Source organism: Schistocerca serialis, chromosome 1 (assembly GCF_023864345.2).
Source record: "Schistocerca serialis cubense isolate TAMUIC-IGC-003099 chromosome 1, iqSchSeri2.2, whole genome shotgun sequence".
NCBI classification, from domain to species: domain Eukaryota; kingdom Metazoa; phylum Arthropoda; class Insecta; order Orthoptera; family Acrididae; genus Schistocerca; species Schistocerca serialis.
In genome coordinates, this window is record NC_064638.1 from 452,533,917 (window position 1) to 452,554,233 (window position 20,317).

Genomic DNA, 20,317 nt, shown 5'->3' on the forward strand with positions numbered 1-20,317 from the left:
CTGTCATCTTCTGTATATTTGTTGTATTGGGTATGGATATTTTGATTAGTTGCGCTAATTTCTTCTTTTTATTGGTGAGTATGATGTCAGGTTTGTTATGTGGTGGTGTTTTATCTGTTATAATGGTTCTGTTCCAGTATAATTTGTATTCATCATTCTCCAGTACACTTTGTGGTGCATACTTGTGTGTGGGAACGTGTTGTTTTATTAGTTTATGTTGTATGGTGAGTCGTTGATGTATTATTTTTGCTACATTGTCATGTTTTCTGGTTTATTATGTATTTGCTAGTATTTTACATCCGCTTGTGATGTGATCTACTGTTTCTATTTGTTGTTTGCAAAGTCTGCATTTATCTATTGTGGTATTGGGATCTTTAATAATATGCTTGCTGTAATATCTGGTGTTTATTGATTGATCCTGTATTGCAATCATGAATCCTTCTGTCTCACTGTATATATTGCCTTTTCTTAGCCATGTGTTGGATGCGTCTTGTTCGATGTGTGGCTGTGTTAGATGATACGGGTGCTTGCCACGTAGTGTTTTCTTTTCCCAATTTACTTTCTTCATATCCGTTGATGTTATGTGATCTAAAGGGTTGTAGAAGTGGTTATGAAATTGCAATTGTGTAGCCGATGTATTTATATGAGTGATTGCTTTGTGTATTTTGCTAGTTTCTGCTCGTTCTATAAAGAATTTTCTTAAATTGTCTACCTGTCCATAATGTAGGTTTTTTATGTCGATAAATCCCCTTCCTCCTTCCTTTCTGCTTAATGTGAATTTTTCTGTTGCTGAATGTATGTAATGTATTCTATATTTTTGGCATTGTGATTGTTTAAGTGTATTGAGTGCTTCTAGGTCTGTGTTACTCCATTTCACTACTCCAAATGAGTAGGTCAATATTGGTATAGCATAAGCTTTTGTCTTGTTTCTTGCTGTCAATTCTGTTTTCAGTATTTTTGTTAGTCTTTGTCTTTTAGTTCTTCTTTAATATTTGTATTATCTATTCCTATTTTTTGTCTGTATCCTAGATATTTATAGGCATCTGTTTTTTCCATCGCTTCTATGCAGTCACTGTGGTTATCCAATATGTAATCTTCTTGTTTAGTGTGTTTTCCCTTGACTATGCTATTATTCTTACATTTGTCTGTTCCAAAAGCCATATTTATATCATTGCTGAATACTTCTGTTATCTTTAGTAATTGGTTGATTTGTTGCTGCCAGTAGTTTTAGATTATCCATGTTTAGCAAATGTGTGATTTTGTGTTGGTATGTTCCAGTAATATTATATCCATAATTTGTATTATTTAGCATGTTGGATAGTGGGTTCAGAGCAAGGCAGAACCAGAAAGGACTTAATGAGTCTCCTTGGTATATTCCACGATTAATCTGTATTGGCTGTGAAGTGATATTATTTGAATTTGTTTGGATATTAAGTGTGGTTTTCCATTTTTACATTACTTTGTTTAGGAACTGTATCAATTTAGGATCTACTTTGTATATTTCCAATATTTGTAGCAACCACAAGTGGGGTACACTATTAAAAGCTTCTTGGTAATCAATGTATGCGTAGTGTAGCGACCTTTGTTTAGTTTTAGCTTGAGGAGTTTGTGGCACAACTTGACCAGAAGAAGGGATCGGTTGGTAGGACATGTTCTGAGGCATTTAGGGATCACCAATTTAGTACTGGAGGGCAGCGTGGAGCGTAAAAATCGTAGAGGGAGACCAAGAGATGAATACACTAAGCAGATTCAGAAGGATGTAGGCTGCAGTAGGTACTGAGAGATGAAGAAGCTTGCACAAGATAGAGTAGCATGGAGAGCTGCATCAAACCAGTCTCAGGACTGAAGACCACAACAACAACAACATGTCACCTCTGCATCTATTATCAGTTGCTCTTTACATCCTCGTGCTCCTTTGCAGCAGTCTTTTTGTTCTTCGTCAGGGATTGGAATGACTCCTTACCCTCTCCCTTAAAACCCACATCCTTTCGTCTTTTCCTCTCCTTCCCTCTTTCCCGATGGAGCAACGTTGGGTTGCGAAAGCTTGAAATCTGTGTGCGTGTTTTTTATTGTGTCTATCTACCAGCGCTTTCCCCGCTTTATATAAATTTTTCCCACATGGAATGTTTCCCTCTATTATATTCATGTTAAATAATTTAGTTAGGTGTGAATGTGTTGAGGTGAACTTCTTTAGCCAGAAATTTGCTATTTTATCTTTTCCAGGGGCTTTCCAATTGTGCATAGAATTAATTGCTATGGTGACTTCATGTTGCAAAATTATCACTTCAGGCATTTGTGGTATCATCTTGTATGTGTCTGTTTCTGCTTGTATCCACCGTGCATGTCTGTTGTGTTGTACCGGGTTTGACCATATGTTGCTCCAGAAGTGTTCCATGTCTGTTATGTTTGGTGGATTGTCTATTTTAATGTGTGTGTTATCTATTGTCTGGTAAAATTTCTTTGGGTTTGTGTTGGATGTTTGGTTTTGTTTCCTTCTATTTTCACTTTTTTTGTATCTTCTAAGTCGTTTGGCCAATGCTTGTTATTTCTGGTACTTTTCATCTAATTGCTCTATCGCTTGTTGTTGTGAGATTTTACCTAACCTTTTTCGTTTTTTGTCTGATATTTCATTTCTTATAAATTGTGTTTGCTGTTCGATGTCTTTTCTCAGTTTATTATTATTATTATTATTATTATTATTATTATTGTCATCATTATTATTTATTGTATTAAAAACATGACTGTACATTTCCAAAGGATACATCTGATTCCATTAAACATTAAAAATCCCTAACGAGATGGTATCTCATCAAATATTAATTACAATCAATGATACACTTTTGTAAGACTAAAAGCAAACTTACAGAATAGATAAATAACTATATTTTTATATTCTCCAGCAAAGTAATAAGGCTAGAGCTGTGGATTCAGAGAAATTCTTAATAGTCCAGATCACAAATACTAATTTTATCGAAAATGGATTACTAATTTCAGCTTATCTACAAGCCATCTTCAGGTCTGTAATGTAGAAAATTGCGTCTAAGAAGTACAAAAGTGTCATTTTCTAAGATGGCTTTGGCCTAAAACTGAAGTCACCCACTGATACCCAAGACTTGCTGTCCAGCCACAGAGGAGCATTCCCCTCCTAACTCAATACCACCCAGAACTGGAGCAACTGAATTACATTCTCCACCATGGTTTCAACTATCTCTTTTATGCCTTAAAATGAGAAATGTCCCGCCCACTACCTTTTCCACCCCTCCCACAGCGGTATTCCACCATCCACCGAACCTACACAATATACTTGTCCATCCCTACACAACCCCTGCTTCCAACTCATGGCTCATATCCCTGTAATAGATCTAGATGCAAGACCTGCCCCATACATCTCCCACCGCCACCTACTACAGCCCTGTCACAAACATTACCTATCCCTCAAAGGCTGACCTACATGTGAAACCAGTCATGTGATTTACAAACTAGGCTGCAACCAGTGTGCTGCATTCTATGTGGGCATGACAACCAACACGCTATCTGTCCGTATGAATGGCCAAACTGGACCATCCTGTTGCTGAGTATGCCACCCAACAAGACATTCTTCGCTTCAATGACTGCTTCAAAGCCTGTGACTTATGGATCCTTCCAACCAACACCAGCTTTTCTGAATTGTGCAGGTGGGAAACTCTCCCTGCAATATATCCAATGTCCCTGTAACCCTTCCTGCCTCAACCTTCATTAGTCATTGTCCTCACCCATCAAGCCCCTTCCCTGTTCCCATTCCAGCACTACGTAGCCCTCTATTCCACCAGTACACCAAGTCTTTTTACTTCTCTCCTTTTCTGCTACCCTCCCCCACCCCCACCCCCCTCCACCTCTTCCCCGCCCATCATCTAACATGCCGACTGTACCTAGCTGCCCTACCCTCTCTCCACATTGTCCCTGCATGCTCCCCAGCACCACTTCACCATCCCTCGCCCCTACTCTGGTATCCTTCCCCATCCGCACCCCAGCCTCCTCCTTACCCCTACCCAAATGCCTCTCCCATTATGCACTGCTGCTGCTTCTGCTTGTAGTGTGGCTTCTCCAGCTGCCAGAGACTGTGACTGTGTGTGTGTGTGTGTGTGTGTGTGTGTATGTGTGTGTGTGTGTATGTGTGTGTGTGTGGGGGGGGGGGGGGGGGGTCTATTTTTGACAAAGCCCTTATTGGCCGAAAGTTTTTTTTTTTGACAGTCTTTTGTTGTGTCTGTCTGCGACTCAGGATCTCCACTATATGATGAGTAGCAACTATCCTTTACATAATATTGTTACATTCCATCCTGGATTTTCTATTCTATTATAATAAATAAAATGATCATTCAATACTTACCATGCAAAATAACAATAACAATATCGTTTGTGATTCTTCAACTTCTCCCGGCGTATTTCTTGCTCAAACAGTCCACGGGTGTACTGGCGGTCCATAGTGTCCAACAGGCACAATATTTTGGCGATCAGACATGTCGCCATCATCAGGTGCGCTGACGAACTGTGCTCCTGAGTGTGGGCGGCCGTCTTAAATCCCCTCCCCTCGCGAGATGTTCTCTCTGCAGTCCACGCCCATGGCCACGTGTCGGTGGTCGCTGAGAGGCTGGCGTCGGTGTCTGTGGTGGCATCGGTGAAACTGCCTCGTCCAGCCCGGTCACTCGTTAACTTACTTTGCTCAGCCTCTTTTTAATTAGACTCAGTGCTGGTTCCCATGCCTTGCTGAGGTTACAGCTGCAATCTCTGTTGATGAGTCGATCCCTGGTACGAATTTCGATAGCCTCTCTAATGACGCTGTCCCAGTATTTAGATGTCTGTGCCAAAACCCTTGTATGTTAGTAGTCCATTTCGTGATTTTCAGACAAACAATGCTCTGCAACTGCCGACTTGTTGGGGTACATAAGTCGAGTGTGCCTCTGATGTTCTCGGCAATGATCTTCGATGGTGCGCACTGTCTGTCCAATGTAAGTCTTCCCACACTCACAGGGAATCTGGTATATGCCGGTCTTCCGCAAACAGAGATCGTCTTTGACACTTCCCAATAATGCTCGTGTTTTATTGGGTGGGAAAAAGACAGTTCCTACTCGGTGTTTCCTCAGAGGGTGTTGCCAAGAAATTGACACCTCAAGGACCTGTACCGCCAAGACTTTATGGTCTCCCTGAAGTCCACCAAGAAAGGGTGCCGTTATGCCCAATTGTCAACAACATTAGGGCACCTACATATTTGCTGGCAGAACTACTAAGCCCTTACGTGGGTAAATGCTCTCATCACGTTTGGAATTCTATGGATTTCGTAAAATGTCTTGAGAACTTCAAGCTAAAAGACTCAGATATCCTGGTGAGTTTTGACGTTGTCTCGTTAATCACAAGGGTGCCTCTTTGAGAGTCAGTTGAGCTCACTGCACAGAAATTTGACGAGAAGATGACCAACCTTTTCAGGCACGTTCTGACCTCCATGTATTTTCTGTTTAATGGAGAATACTATGAGCAAACAGGAGTCGCTATGGGGAACCCACTTTTGCCTGTGATCGCAAATTTCTATATGGAGTATTTCGAGGAGGAAGCTTTGGCACCATCCAAGTGGAAACCTACTTGTTTTCTACGTTATGTTGGTAACACATTCGTGATATGGACCCATGGAAGGGACAACCTCCTAGACTTCCTTACACACCTGAACTCCATACATCTGAACATCAAATTCACAATGGAGACCGAAGCAGAAGGAAGTTTACCACTTCTGGATGTCATAGTCAAAAGAAGAGCGGATGGAACCCTGGGCCATATGGTATACAGGAAGAAACTGCACACCGACCTGTATCTGCATGCAAATAGCTGCCACCACCCTTCGCAGGCGAAAGGGGTACTAAAAACACTGGTGCACAGGGCGCGCACCATCTCTGATGCAGAGAGTCTGCCCCATGAGCTGGAACACCTCAAAATTGTATTTCACAAAAGCAGGTACTTGGAATGGCAGATCAGACGCGCTCTCCGCCCCACCTCTGCAGTACAGCGTGTGGAGATGGACAAAGTCACGGAGGAAGAGATAGCCACCGTCTATATCCCGTATACTGGAGCACTATCGGGGAAAATAGGACGAATATTGAGGAAACACCAAGTAGGAACTGTCGTTTGCCTGCCCAATAAAACAGGAGCATTATAGGGAAGTGTTAAAAGACGATCTCGGTTTGCAGAAGGCCGGCATATACCAGATTCCCTGGGAGTGTGGGAAGACTTAAATTGGACGGACAGTGCGCACCATCAAAGATCATTGCTGAGAATATCAGAGGCACACTCGACTTATGTACCCTGAGCCATGGTAAAAACTGCTGTTTTGAAGAGCGCGCCGTAGCGGGTAGTGTGAAGCAGTCACCCTCCTTTTCTGGCAGTGGCGCCGCTGTGACAATTGCAGCTTTGGTGTCTCCCTCTGGTGGGAAAGGGGAACGGTCGCCTGTTCACGTGCATTTAAGGGGCGCTATGAGCTCGCCAGTCGGTCAGTCCGGGGTCAGTTGGTCAATCGGAGTGAGTCTGGGTCAGTCACTCGTCACCAGTTGCTGGTCTGTCTCTCGTTTGCATTTGTGTGGCAGTTAGTGTCTGTCTGTCGGTCGGAGTGCTAGTATGTCTTTCGTTTTGATCAATCTTTAAAGCCAGATAAATGAGAGACTTTCCACTCCGCCAGTAAGAGAACTCAGCAAGTGCTCACCTGGTCAGGGTTTAGTTCCTGCATCTGAGTCTGCGCGTTAGGCCGCCAGTCTGCTCGAGTTTGCTCAGGCAACGTCATTGGCAGTTGGATCTATCGGTTGGTCGGTCACACACTGAGACATAAGATGACTTGTCCGGCTTGAGTATCGGCGCATGTGGGGTCGCCACGTGAGTCCAGTGGGCCGTGCCGTATAGCGAGGGGGTAGTGGCTTCGCGGTCGACACGAGAGCAACAGGAGTCAATCCACGACATGAGTCTGGCTGGCGCGAGCTTATGTACCCCAACAAGTCGGCAGTCGTAGAGCACTGTTTGTCTGAAAATCATGAAATGGACTACCGACATGCCAGGGTCTTGGCACAGACATCTAAATACTGGGACAGTGTCGTTAGAGAGGCTACCGAAATTTGTACCAGGGACGGACTCATCAACAGAGATTGCGGCTATAACCTCAGCAAGGCATGGGAACCAGCACTGAGTCTAATTAAAAAGAGGCTCAGTAAAGAAAACAAACGAGCAACCAGGGTGGACGAGGCAGTTACACCGACGCCACCACAAACGCCGACGCCAGCCTCTCAGCGACCACGCGGGTGCGGACCGTGGAGAGAACATCTCTCGTGGGGAGGGGATTTAAGACGATCACCCACCCTGACGAGCTCAGTTCGTCAGCACACCTGACGATGGCGACATGTCTGATCGCCGAAATATTGTGCCCGTTGCACATTATGGACCAGCAGTACACCCGTGGACTGTTCGAGCAAATAACAATATCGAATTATACAGTGGAATATAGCAAACCAACCACATCTGTGTATTCTGTTGGTCATGGGCTGCTGAGCACTGCTACACTGACTTGCTGATATTTTCATAGTGATGTCCAACAGCTGATAGCATTTGTGCATGATGAAAGTGTTGAACATCCATGAATGTGTACCTTGGGTTAGGACAAATATTTCTGTTGCAGCTAAGACACAGTAAAAGTTAATGTATGCAATTAGAACCAGACGATCTGAAAGGGTTAATCAAACTGTACATCAAAACTACACACAAAGAAAAAGCCTTGAATGCTGGATTCTTCTGTTCCCTTGAGTTTATCCTAACCAACAGGGCCCACTTCTCCCAGGATTTGGTAAATGTTTATTTCATTATTTAACTTTGTGGCCAAATGTCCTTCCTGACATCAAAGTTGTCAAGGTAACCTTCAGGACAGAATTCGTGCACTCCATTTGTCTGTAAATTGTGTAAACTGTGTTCTGTGTGTTATTGTATTTTAACTGTTTGTGTATCGTATTTACTGAGGTAGAATTCGGGTACCAACTCAGCATTTGCATAAACGAGCTTAGGAAACTGTCAGGGAACCACAGTCAAGCTATCTGATGTACCAGCCCATGGTCATTGAGGTGCCATGCGGATTTAATCTGTGTCTGGCTCACCTTGGTGTTTCATAAGCTAGTGTGCTGCGCACTACGCTATATGAGCAGGTCACCTTAAATGTACGCTATATGAGCAGGTCACCTTAAATGCTGGATGACAAGCATTTAATTTGGATACAGTGTACATATGTACAAGTTTATAAGAGAATAATAACCTCCAGAAGGGTATCCTGTAAACAGTTAGCAGTCATCTCTATGAGAGAAGTTGTTTTTTAATGTGTAATTATGGTATCAGTTGCAAATGCATGTCTCTAAGGTCTCATGCAGTTAGACGCCACTGAGACTATTCACTACCACCAAAAATTTGCATATATTTCAATAGTTCATTGTAAAAAATTAAGTCCACTGTCATTGTTGTGTTCCAAACTATTATCTTTATTTTTCTGCTCCATGTGTTCTTTCCACCCACACACCACAACCCTCAGAAAAAACTCTTAGATCGTCATGTACTTTCCAATTTTTACTGGCATCTGCAGCAAACTTTCACTCCCACCTCTTATCTTACAATTTTCAACATGTAGCACCTGCATTGTTATATCATCATTTTGAAAATAGTAGTAACACTGACAACACTGTGTTGACTAATTCTTGTGTCTTTACCATTGAAAGTGCCTCTCTTCAGTGAATTCGGAAATGATTCCTCATGATAACAGCAGTTGTACAGTATTTTCAGTGTCCAAAATACCGCAAAAATAATTTCCAGAGTAAAGTCCAATGTCCATCAACATGTCCATAAATGCAAGGCCCTCTCTGACAAAATTTTAATGAAGCTATTGAAGATTCAAGTCACAAAAGTTACAGAGTTAAATAACTCCCTTGGTAGTAACACTTCTTTGTAAGAAAATATTTCCTATGTCCTAAGTAAGCGGGAAAACTTTTTTTAAAACGTGATCTGACTCTTGCAGTCCAGCATGCACTTCCTCAAAAATTTCAGTTAACAACTGAGCTTTCATAAACAGTTATATAAGTACATACAAACAAGGCAATTGGCCCATTAAGGTAAGGTATGAGGAGGTTCTTTGCAGAATTGGTGAGGAAAAGAATATGTGTGAAACACTGACAAAGAGAAGCAACAGGATGACAGAATAACATCCATGGTACCAGAGAGAGCTGCAGATTGTAAAAACTGCAAAGGAAGACATAGACTGGAATACATCCAGCAAATAATTGAGGACATACATTATATACACTACTCAGAAATGAAAAGGTTGGCACAGGAGAGGAATTCATGGCGGGCCACAACAAACAGTTCAGAAGACCAATGACCCAAAAAACGGTATAACTAAATTACATAAACAAAGTTACAGTTCTTACCACAGTTCCATCTGGGTGCATGTATGTTCCTTGGTAGACTGCACCAAATTCCCCTTCACCAAGAACTTCACCCAGTTTTAAAGATTCTCTGGGTATTAGCTCTGAAAAAATAACAACAGAGCCTTCTTATAAAAGTACACCACCTAATAAATAGCTTCACTTTTTGGAGGACAATTTGTTTACAGGGTGTCTCTCCTAAGAATAGTCAGGCACATTAACTCTGGTGTTTCAACAGATATTTGCAATTCTGTATTTGAAATGTGTAGCTCAAGTCTACCCAAACATATACTGCTTATCATATCCTTTATTAACACCCAGCGTCGATAAAAACCACTGGTTTTACATGTTTATTTCATTGATTAGTTTAGTGCTGTTTTTGTTTTATCAATACATATTAACAGGAACTTTTAAACACAACGAATGACCATTAAGTCCAACTATGACTTGTATGCCACCATGGCTCGTGCTGACTGCTCCCACCATACAGTAGCACTGCTCATCTGCTGCTGGAGTATGGTAAAGCATCGTGTTTTAATGTTCCTGTTAATACATGTCAATAAGCAAACAGACACTTTCCATCAACACTGGGCATTGTACCAAAATGCGATGAGGAGTATTTATTTATTTATTTATGCTGACTCTGGCTGCAAAAGCAAAATTGCAACTATCTGCCTTAACACCAGAGAAAATGCCCCTGACGACTCTTTGAAGGGACACTCTGCATAAACATTTCAAAATACACAAGAGTATTCAGCACCACAATTGCAACTTTGTGAGATTTGAAACAAACTGTGGAAAGTAAAAAATTCCACAGATCCTCCCTCAATGAACTTTATGCTTCTGGCACCAGTAAACTCATATCTGCCTTCGTCCATCATTCAAAGTACATCACCCATAAATTGTACTCATCCTAAACATAATACAATACTTGCATTGGGAACCAACTGTTGAAATAAAGGGAAGCATTCATTTGTTTGACATAGTATAAAAGTAACTGAAATAAATGAATAATTAGTTGAGGACCACCAAGACAAATACAGAAACTGACTTTCAAGATGGCATTTGTCACTTGATTATTAGTTTAGCCTCCTGCGAGTCAAAACAGCTGAAATCTCTATTTCTTTCTTTGTCTGGTGAACTATTTTTCAGTTCACTGGCAAAGTTAAAACAGTCTATTTCACAAAACTAAATATATATTTGTGGTTACTTGTAAGAGCCAAAGTTTTACATATGCAACCACAAAAAGACACTGTTACTGATGAACTATGCTGGACTAAAAAGTCAAGTTTTATGATGAAACACCTTCCTTCCTTCCTTCCTTCTTCATTCCATTTTGTTTTTGTCTGTTGTATTGTTTTTCAGCTTCACTGAATTATTTTTACACAGTCTATTCCACACAATTAGTTTACATATTTGTTATTACTTGTGAATGGCAACTTTGTAAATACATTATCAAAGAACGAAACTGTTATTTACCAACATGCTGGACTTATTTACCTAAAGAGTAAAAGCTTTAACTGTAATGAAGTTACCAACAATGGGTGGCATCAATATAAGACATATTGACATATTTTACAGTACATCTTTTTCAATGAAGGGAATGAATTCCATGTACAAGTCTACTCCTTACTTATGTTTCACTTTGTTAATATGCAGTGCACTTCTCTGCTGTTTCTCTTTCTTTTATTTATCACTACATCTGATGATGATAATTAAATCCCTAAGCACTCTAGATGTAAAAAGAAAGGTATGTTATATGTCAAATTGTGCAGGCTTTTGGTGTTCAGGCAATACTGGACATCCCCTTAGACACATTAAATTGCCTATAAAAACTTGCAATTTCCTTTTGAAACATCAGGTGCCACCCCCCCCCCCCCCCCCCCCCCAGCGCCCTTTTTGGACACTTGTATTGCACAACATCTGATGAAGCCCAATTTGGAAAGATAATGTGTAAGAATGTGTCTGCAAATTATAAAATGTACCTCTGCATGAATGTAATAGTGTATCAGTGTGTTCCTGTGCCACACAACCACGTCAGTTGTGGGTGACTGAATAGTTGTAACATGCACACCAGGTATCATAACATAGGACTCAGCCATGGGAACTAGCATTTTAGAACAAATACATGTGTATTTATCTTCAACCTAAACTTCAAAAGTTGCTGCAACATGTGCACTTAAATGTGGCAGGTATTTTGAATTATGGCTCAGTAAGATACTGGTTGAAGTAGCGCCTAATTACCTTGTTTCCGAAATTGCCAACTTCATGAAGCTATTATCCAGTAAGCATTACTGAATGATTTGTTTACTCGCAGTATGCAGCTCAATATTTTCTGTTCTTATTTTGAAATGAGTGAAGATTCTAAACCTCATTCATCACAGAGTCCGATTACAGCTCACGACACCAGGAGGGATCAGCGATCGTTAGGACCATGTGTCAATTCTGCTTCCACATAAACACAGAAGGCAGGTGTAGGATGGCTCCCCTGTGAGACGGAAGCGGGGCTTATTTCCCTGCACCACTCCTCTCCATTCTGGCAGTCATAGTTCTATTTTGTTTACAGAGGAAGCCAGCGGCCATATTATAGTGTCCACACTACAGCGACAGGTAAACAAAACTGGTCTACATATTTTGATCACACCGATAGTCTTCCTCTAACATGCAAAAAGAGGTATTTTCAGTTCTACTATACGTATCTAGTCGTTTCTGTCTTTAGCATGTACAAATGTGGGTCTTATGGCTATGAATGCCCACAGAAGGAGTCTGCAATAGACATGTAAGGGCTTATATGTTACAAATTCAAAACCAATATTTTGCAGTTTTGTATTATTGAACTGAGAAGGAAAGAGAAAATAATGTCAAGAAACACTTTAAATAAGAAAAGTCTCTGTTCACTGCTGGGAAAATGCTACTATTTCTATGTTGAAAGCTTTAATAGAGCTAAAAGATAAAAACAAGCAGAGACCATTTAGAGGAGGAGGGGGGAGGGGTGAAATTTCTGCAAAAGCAAACATTCCAGTTATGAACTATCATTGTGGAGAATAAAAACTATTTATTTTCTTTTATTATTATTTTATCATCAAACACTTTTTTTTTTACAATTAGTTTAAAAGCTCTAAGACTTCGTCTTCAGACATGTAACGAGGCAACTTATTACTTTTGTATGTGGAATTACCCCCCCCCCCCCTCTTATTCATGTTAATTTTGACAAAAATAGATGCTAATTTTGTCAGAAATAGAGTCTACATTTTCAGACCCTTACGTGATTACATAACCACACAGTTATCCAAAGGTGTGGGTTCACATGCCAACTGGCATTCAATGTGATTTTAATCTTTGATACAACTTTGTTTATATAAATTGCTTATCTCACTAACCCCCCCCCCCCCCACCCCTCCCATGAACCATGGACCTCGTCGTTGGTCGGGAGGCTTGCGTGCCTCAGTGATACAGATAGCTGTGCTGTAAGTGCAACCAAAATGAAGGAGTATCTGTTGAGATGCCAGACAAATGTGTGTTTCCTGAAGAGAGGCAGCAGCCTTTTCAGTAGTTGCAGGGGCAACAGTCTGGATGATTGACTAATCTGGCCTTGTAACACCAACCAAAACAGCCTTGCTGTGCTGGTACTGCGAACAGCTAAAAGCAAGGGGAAACTACAGCCATAATTTTTCCCGAGGACATGCAGCTTTACTGTGTGGTTAAATGATGATGGCATCCTCTTGGGTAAAATATTCCGGAGGTAAAATAGTCAGACCATGCGATCTCCGGGCGAGGACTACTCAGGAGGACATCATTATCAGGAGAAAGAAAACTGGCATTCTACGCGGAGCTTGGAATGTCAGATACCTTAATCGGGCAGGTAGGATAGAAAATTTAAGTTAGATATAGTGGGAATTAGTGAAGTTCAGTGGCAGGAGGAACAAGACTTCTGGTCAGGTGAATACAGGGTTATAAATACAAAATCAAATAGGGGTAATGCAGGAGTAGGCTTAATAATGATAAAAAAAATAGGAGTGCAGGTAAGCTACTACAAACAGCTTAGTGAACACATTATTGTGGCCAAGATAGATACGAAGCACACACCTACCACAGTAGTACAAGTTTATATGCCAACTAGCTCTGCAGATGACAAAGAGACTGATGAAATGTATGACGAGATAAAAGAAATTATCCAGATAGTGAAGGAACATGAAAATTTAATACTCATGGGTGACTGGAATTCAATAGTAGGAAAAGGAAGAGAAGGAAATGTTGTAAGTGAATATGGAAAGGGGCTAAGAAATGAAAGAGGAAGCCGCCTGGTAGAATTTTGCACAGAGCATAACTTATACTTGGTTTAAAAATCACGAAAGAAGGTTGTATACATGGGAGAGGCCTGGAGACACTTGTTTCAGATAGATTATATAATGGTAAGACAGAGAGTTCGGAACCAGGTTTTAAATTGTACAACATTTCCAAGGGCAGATGTGGACTGTGACCACAATCTATTGGTTATGAACTGTAGATTGAAACTGAAGAAACTGCAAAAAGGTGGGAATTTAAGGAGGGACCTGGATAAACTGACAAAACCAGAGGTTGCACAGAGTTTTAGGGAGACCATAAGGGAACAATTCACAGGAATGGGGGAAAGAAATACAGTAGAAGAAGAATGGGTAGCTTTGAGGGATGAAATAGTGAAGGCAACAGAGGATCAAGTAGGTAAAAAGATGAGGGCTAGTAGAAGTCCTTCGGTAACGGAAGATATATTGACTTTAATTGATGAAAGGAGAAAATATAAAAATGCAGTAAATGAAGCAAGCAAAAGGGAATACAAACGTCTCAAAAATGAGATCAACACGAAGTGCAAAGTGAATAAGCAGGGATGGCTAGAGGTCAAATGTTAAGGATGTAGAGGCGTATATCACTAGGGGTAAGATAGATACTGCCTACAGGAAAATTAAAGAGACCTTTGGAGAAAAGAGAACCAATTGTATGAATATCAAGAGCTCAGATGGAAACCCAATTCTAAGCAAAGAACGAAAAGCACAAAGCTGGAAGGAGTATATAGAGGGCCTACACAAGGCCAACGTACGTGAGGGGAATACTATGGAAATGGAAGAGGATGTAGATCAAGATCAAATGGGAGATAAGGTACTGCGTGAAGAGTTTGACAGAGCACTGAAAGACCTAAGTCGAAAAAAGGCCCCGGGAGTAGACAACATTCCATTAGAACTACTGACAGCCTTGGGAGAGCCAGCCCTGACAAAACTCTACCATCTGGTGAGCAAGATGTATGACACAGGCGAAATACCCTCAGACTTCAACAATAATTCCAATCCCAATGAAAGCAGGTGTTGACAGACGTGAAAATTACCGAACTATCAGTTTAATAACTCACGGCTGCAAAATACTAACGAGAATTTCTTACAGACGAATGGAAAAACTGGAGAAGCCAACCTCGGGGAAGATCAGTTTGGATTCCGTGGAAATGTTGGAACACGTGAGGCAATACTGACCCTACGACTTATCTTAGAGGATAGATTAAGGAAAGGTAAACCTACTTTTCAAGCATTTGTAGACTTGGAGAAAGCTTTTGACAATGTTGGACTGGAATACTGTCTTTCAAATTCTGAATGTTGCAGGGGTAAAATACAGGGAGCGGAAGGCTATTTACAATTTGTACAGAAACCAGATGGCAGTTATAAGAGTCGAGGGACATGAAAGGGAAGCAGTGGTTGGGAAGGGAGTAAGACAGGGTTGTAGCCTCTCCCCGATGTTGTTCAATCTGTATATTGAGCAAGCAGTAAAGGAAACAAAAGAAAAATTCGGAGTAGGTATTAAAATCTATGGAGAAGAAATAAAAACTTTGAGGTTCACCGATGACATTGTAATTCTATTAGAGACAGCAAAGGACATGGAAGAGCAGCTGAACGGAATAGACAGTGTCTTGAAAGGAGGATATAAGATGAACATCAACAAAAGCAAACCGAGGATAATGGAATGTAGTCGAATTCCGTTGGGTGATGCTGAGAGAACTAGTTTAGGAAATGAGACACTGAAAATAGTAAATGAGTTTTGCTATTTGTGGAGCAAAAAACTGATGACGGTCGAAGTAGATAGGATATAAAATGTAGACTGGCAATGGAAATGAAAGCGTTTCTGAAGAAGAGAAATTTCTTAACATCAAGTATAGATTTAAGTGTCAGGAAGTTGTTTCTGAAAGTACTTGTATGGAGTGTAGCCATGTATGCAAGTGAAATATGGACGATAAATAGTTTGGACAAGAAGAGAATAGAAGCTCTAGAAATGTGGTGCTACAGAAGAATGCTGAAGATTAGATAGGTAGATCACATAACTAATGAGGAGATATTGAATGGAATTGGGGAGAACAGAAATTTGTGGCACAACATGACTAGAAGAAGGGATCGGTTGGTAGGACATGTTCTGAGGCATCAAGGTATCACCAATTAAGTATTGGAGGGCAGCATGGAGGGTAAAAATCATAGAGGGAGACCAAGAGATGAATACAGCAAGCAGATTCAGAAGAATGTAGGTTGCAGTAGGTACTGGGAGATGAAGAAGCTTGCACAGGATAGAGTGGCGTGGAGAGCTGCATCAAACCAGTCTCTGGACTGAAGTCAACAACACAACAACAACAACAACAACAACAACAAATCTCCCTCAACTGGCTTGGTGAGCTAGGTAGGAAGGCTATTACATCCACCTCAAATATAGCCATGCCTGGTAAAGCACTAATGCATCTAATCAATCTGCCAGTTGATATGTCATGTTTCCTCTTAGCTTTCTGCCACCTCAAAATTGCACATCACCACTTAGCTAGTTCTGTTGCCCCATCTACTTTTCCCAAATAAAGCAAGTAAATACAGAAGCACTAGCACATATACTGATGTGAAAGTCACTAAAAATGTGCATGAGATTTTCTCACTGCTGTGATTTCTTATGCATCTTAATATGTTTTCTACAGCTTGCTCACAGTTGGTAATAAATAAAAATCCACTATACATACAAGAGGATATTCAAATTGAACTTAAAAGCAGGAAATGATGAGAAATTTGCAACATGAAGTATTTCCACATCTTCAGACTTATTTGGCTATAAAAGAATAGATGTTATAAATTCAAGCTGTCATTTATTTAAGTAATAGAACAAACTCATGTCCTGTGTGTATTAAGTAAAGAAATTAAGCATCAGAAAAAAAATAATCATCTCTAATCCTGCAAGTAACGTACATCTTTTTGAAGAGCAATCATGCAATAAATTTGAGGAATTACCTGTTTATAATCCCACACAAATGTAAAATACTGGTTAATATTCCAAATTAAGTATACTGACACTATTATGGAAAGGACAGACTGCTACATACCATACAGCAGAGATGTGAAGTCACAGATGGGCACAACAAAAAAATTACTAAACATATAAGCTTTTGGTTAGAAGGCCTTCTTCTGATAACACACACACACACACACACACACACACACATTCATTCAAATGCAAAATGTTAGAAGTAGTCATAATCAAGGTGCTTAAAAATGTTATTAGGAAGACAAAGAGTATGTGGCACAATAAAATAGCTAACTGAAAGGATAAAACTAAAACCATATGGTCAGTTGTGAAGGAAATGACTGGTCAGCAGCACAAGGTCGACGATATAAAGTCAGTTCGTAGCAAAAATATTTCTGTTACTGATAAATCAAATAAAAATTTAGTTTCTACAGGGAATCATATAACTTTCTTGGCAAATCCCTTTCTGAGATTGATGTCTGAAATACTCTTCTGCGATACAGACAAGGGGGAAATTGAGTCAATAATTAAATCACTGAATACTAAGAACTCTCATGGATATGATGGAGTGCCTAGAAGAATATTAAAGTACTGTGGTGCACATGTTAGCCCCGTATTTAGCCATATTTGTCATTTTTCCGTTAGGAATGGTCAGTTTCCTGAACGATTTAAAGTACTCAGTAGTAAAGCTGCTTTATAAAAAGGGAGACAGGGATAATGTAGACAATTGTAGACCTATTTCTATGCCATGAGTGTTTGCTCAAGTTTTTGAAAAGGCTGTGTATGTAAGGATAATTAATCATTTTTTATCACACGATTTGCTATCAAATGTAGAGTTCAGCTTTAGAAGTTGTTTAAGAACTGAAAATGCTATATTCTCCTTTCTCTGTGAGGTACTGGATACATTAAACAAAAGGTTTCAAACACTAGGCATATTTTTTGATTTAATTAAGGTGTTTGATTGTGTTGATCACAAAATATTGTTCCAGAAGTTGGACCATTACGGAATATGGGGAGTAGCTCACAATTGGTTCACCTCTTACTTTAGCAACACACAGCAAAAGGTCATTATTCACAATATTGAGAATGGCTGTGATGTGGGTTCTGAGTGGGATACAGACAAGTTTGGGGGGGGGGGGGGGCAGAGATCAGAGCTGGGGCCACTCCTGTTAATTATTTATATCAATGATATGCCCTCTAGTATTACGGGTAACTCTAAAATATTTCTGTTTGCTGATGACACTAGCTTGGCAATAAAGGATGTTGTGTGCAACATTGGCCCGCTTTCAAACAGAGCAGTTCATGACCTCAGTTTATGGCTTGTAGAAAATAAACTAACGTTAAATCACAGTAAGACTCAGTTTTTACAGTTTCTAACACACAATTCAAAACAAAACCCGACATTTTAATTTTGTAGAATGGGAATATGATTAGTGAAATTGAACAGTTCAAATTTCTAGGTGTTCAGATAGATAGTAAACGGTCGTGGAAAGCCCACGTTCAGGATCTTGTTCAAAGACTTCATGCAGCCATTTTTACTATTTGAGCGGTATCTGAAGTGAGTGATCATTTGACACAAAAATTAGTCTACTTTGCTTATGTTCATTAGCTTATGTAGTATGGTATTGTTTTTGGGGTAACTCTTCCCATGCTAAAAGGATATTTTTGGCTCAGAAACAGGTGATTCGGGCAATAAGTGGTGCAAGTTCATGAACCTCTTGTAGACAATTGTTCATGAGTCTGTGTATTTTGACACTGGCCTCTCAATATATATCTTCCTTACTGTCATTTCTTGTTAACAATATCAGATTATTTCCAATAACAAGCAGCTTTCACTCAGTTAATACCCAGAAGAAATCAAACCTGCATTTGGATCAGACTTCCTTAACTCTTGTGCAGAAAGGTGTGCAGTATACTGCTGCATCCATTTTCAACAAGCTACTGTTCGAATTCAAAAGTTTTAGCAGTAATCCACGCGCATTCAAATTGAAACTGAAGAGTTTCCTTGTGGGTCCCTCGTTCTATTCTGTCGAGGAGTTCCTTGAAAAATTAAGCTGATTCTTGTTGTATTGTTGATTGTGTTTACTTAAACTTATGGATTGACTTTTCTTGGGTTCATAAACATTTTATGTTTATTGGTTCTTTTATGTTGTAATTTCATGTACTGACATGTTCCATGACCTTGGGGGTTTGCCCCTCAATTTGGTCCTATGGAACTTGACATGTACCATTAAAAATAAAATAAAAACACAGCCCACACACACAATCTGGGTGATTGTGTATGGAGGAGGCTCAGGTCAGGAGAAGGAGGGAGAACAGGGTATGGGTGGAGGATAGTGAAGTGCTGTTTGTGGGAACTTACAGGGATGAGGTAGAGAGTGGGTAAGGTAGCTACATGCAGTCGGGAGGTAAGATGGAGAGCAGGGAACATGTGGAAAAGGAGCGAAGTAAAAAGACTGTGGGTGTGCTCATTGAATAGAAGGCTGTGTAGTGCTAGAGTGGGAACAGGCAAAGGGACAGGTGTGTGAAGGACAAAGGGTAACGAAGGCTGAGGCCAGGGCAATTACAGTAACGTAGGATGTATTGCAGGGAGAGTTCCCATCTGCAGTTCAGAAAAGCTGGTGCTTGTAGGAAGGATCCAGATGGCACAGGCTGTGAATTGTAATTATTCCATCCCAGATTTTACGTTGTTAAATTATGTACATTCATTGGACTGAACCACTGCAATAAGTTACTTATGGAAAATTACTTACCTTGCTGCCGCGGCTCGGGACCTTTCATTGATCTTAAGTGTAACAAATCAAGACAATGGTTTGTTTCAATTGAAGGAGACTGTATGTCATTGCAACTGGGCAGCACAGAATTGAGAGAGCCGCGCCTACTGTTTACAGGTGATGCTGCAGCACTTGACACTGGTGATACTTTGTGACTCCTATTTGGAGACCTCTTCAACAGTTTCCGGCATGGCATAGTGGCAGACTGAAATGTGAAGTAAATGATTTTTCACAAATAACAGTTATGAAACAGCGTTGTTCTACAGAAAGCAATAAAAGTTTCTTACAAATGTGACTAACCCCATTCAGTGCCAAAAAATTTGCTGGCATTTCAGGTACTGGCGGTTTTGGTTTTGGAGGAACAGGAATCTGCAGTGTTGTAGGTAGACCATCTGACATAGTGCTGTAGTGCTCTATTACATGTTCCAGAGAGTCCAAATATGGGCCATCATCAATGAAACAATAAGATCCCTGAATGAAAAATAATGTATTTTACATTAATTAAATCAAAGATATAAAATCACCAATAAAATTGATAATTTCTTCATGTTAAACAAACCTTTATCTGAATCTGAAAGTGATATGGATGTCCAGCATGAACTGTAGTCAGAACGTACATTCCACCATTACGATCACTGTATCGTACCAGGAAAGTGCCATCCTTGTTACCATACTCTTTCAAAAGAGCAATTGCTTCACTTCGATCTAATGTGCCATGGTACCACTCTTTCTTTTGTGTCTTAGGCAAAGGACACTTATAGTTCACTGTACATGAAGAAAATAAAATCACTACAC

General features: G+C 40.2%; 1 protein-coding gene across 8 annotated transcripts in view; it reads right to left on the reverse strand.

The window, feature by feature from the left end:
* LOC126473063 (tyrosine-protein kinase Shark) overlaps positions 1-20,317 on the reverse strand; it is a 153,226-nt gene that overhangs the window by 60,023 nt on the left and 72,886 nt on the right. For all 8 annotated transcript variants that reach the window (XM_050099981.1, XM_050099980.1, XM_050099983.1 and 5 more), the window contains exons 8-11: positions 20,082-20,287; positions 19,823-19,993; positions 19,502-19,727; positions 9,465-9,565 (exon numbers count right to left, since the gene is read on the reverse strand). In XM_050099981.1, coding sequence (XP_049955938.1) covers positions 9,465-9,565; positions 19,502-19,727; positions 19,823-19,993; positions 20,082-20,287 — 704 coding nt within the window. The remainder of the gene's footprint in view (positions 1-9,464; positions 9,566-19,501; positions 19,728-19,822; positions 19,994-20,081; positions 20,288-20,317) is intronic.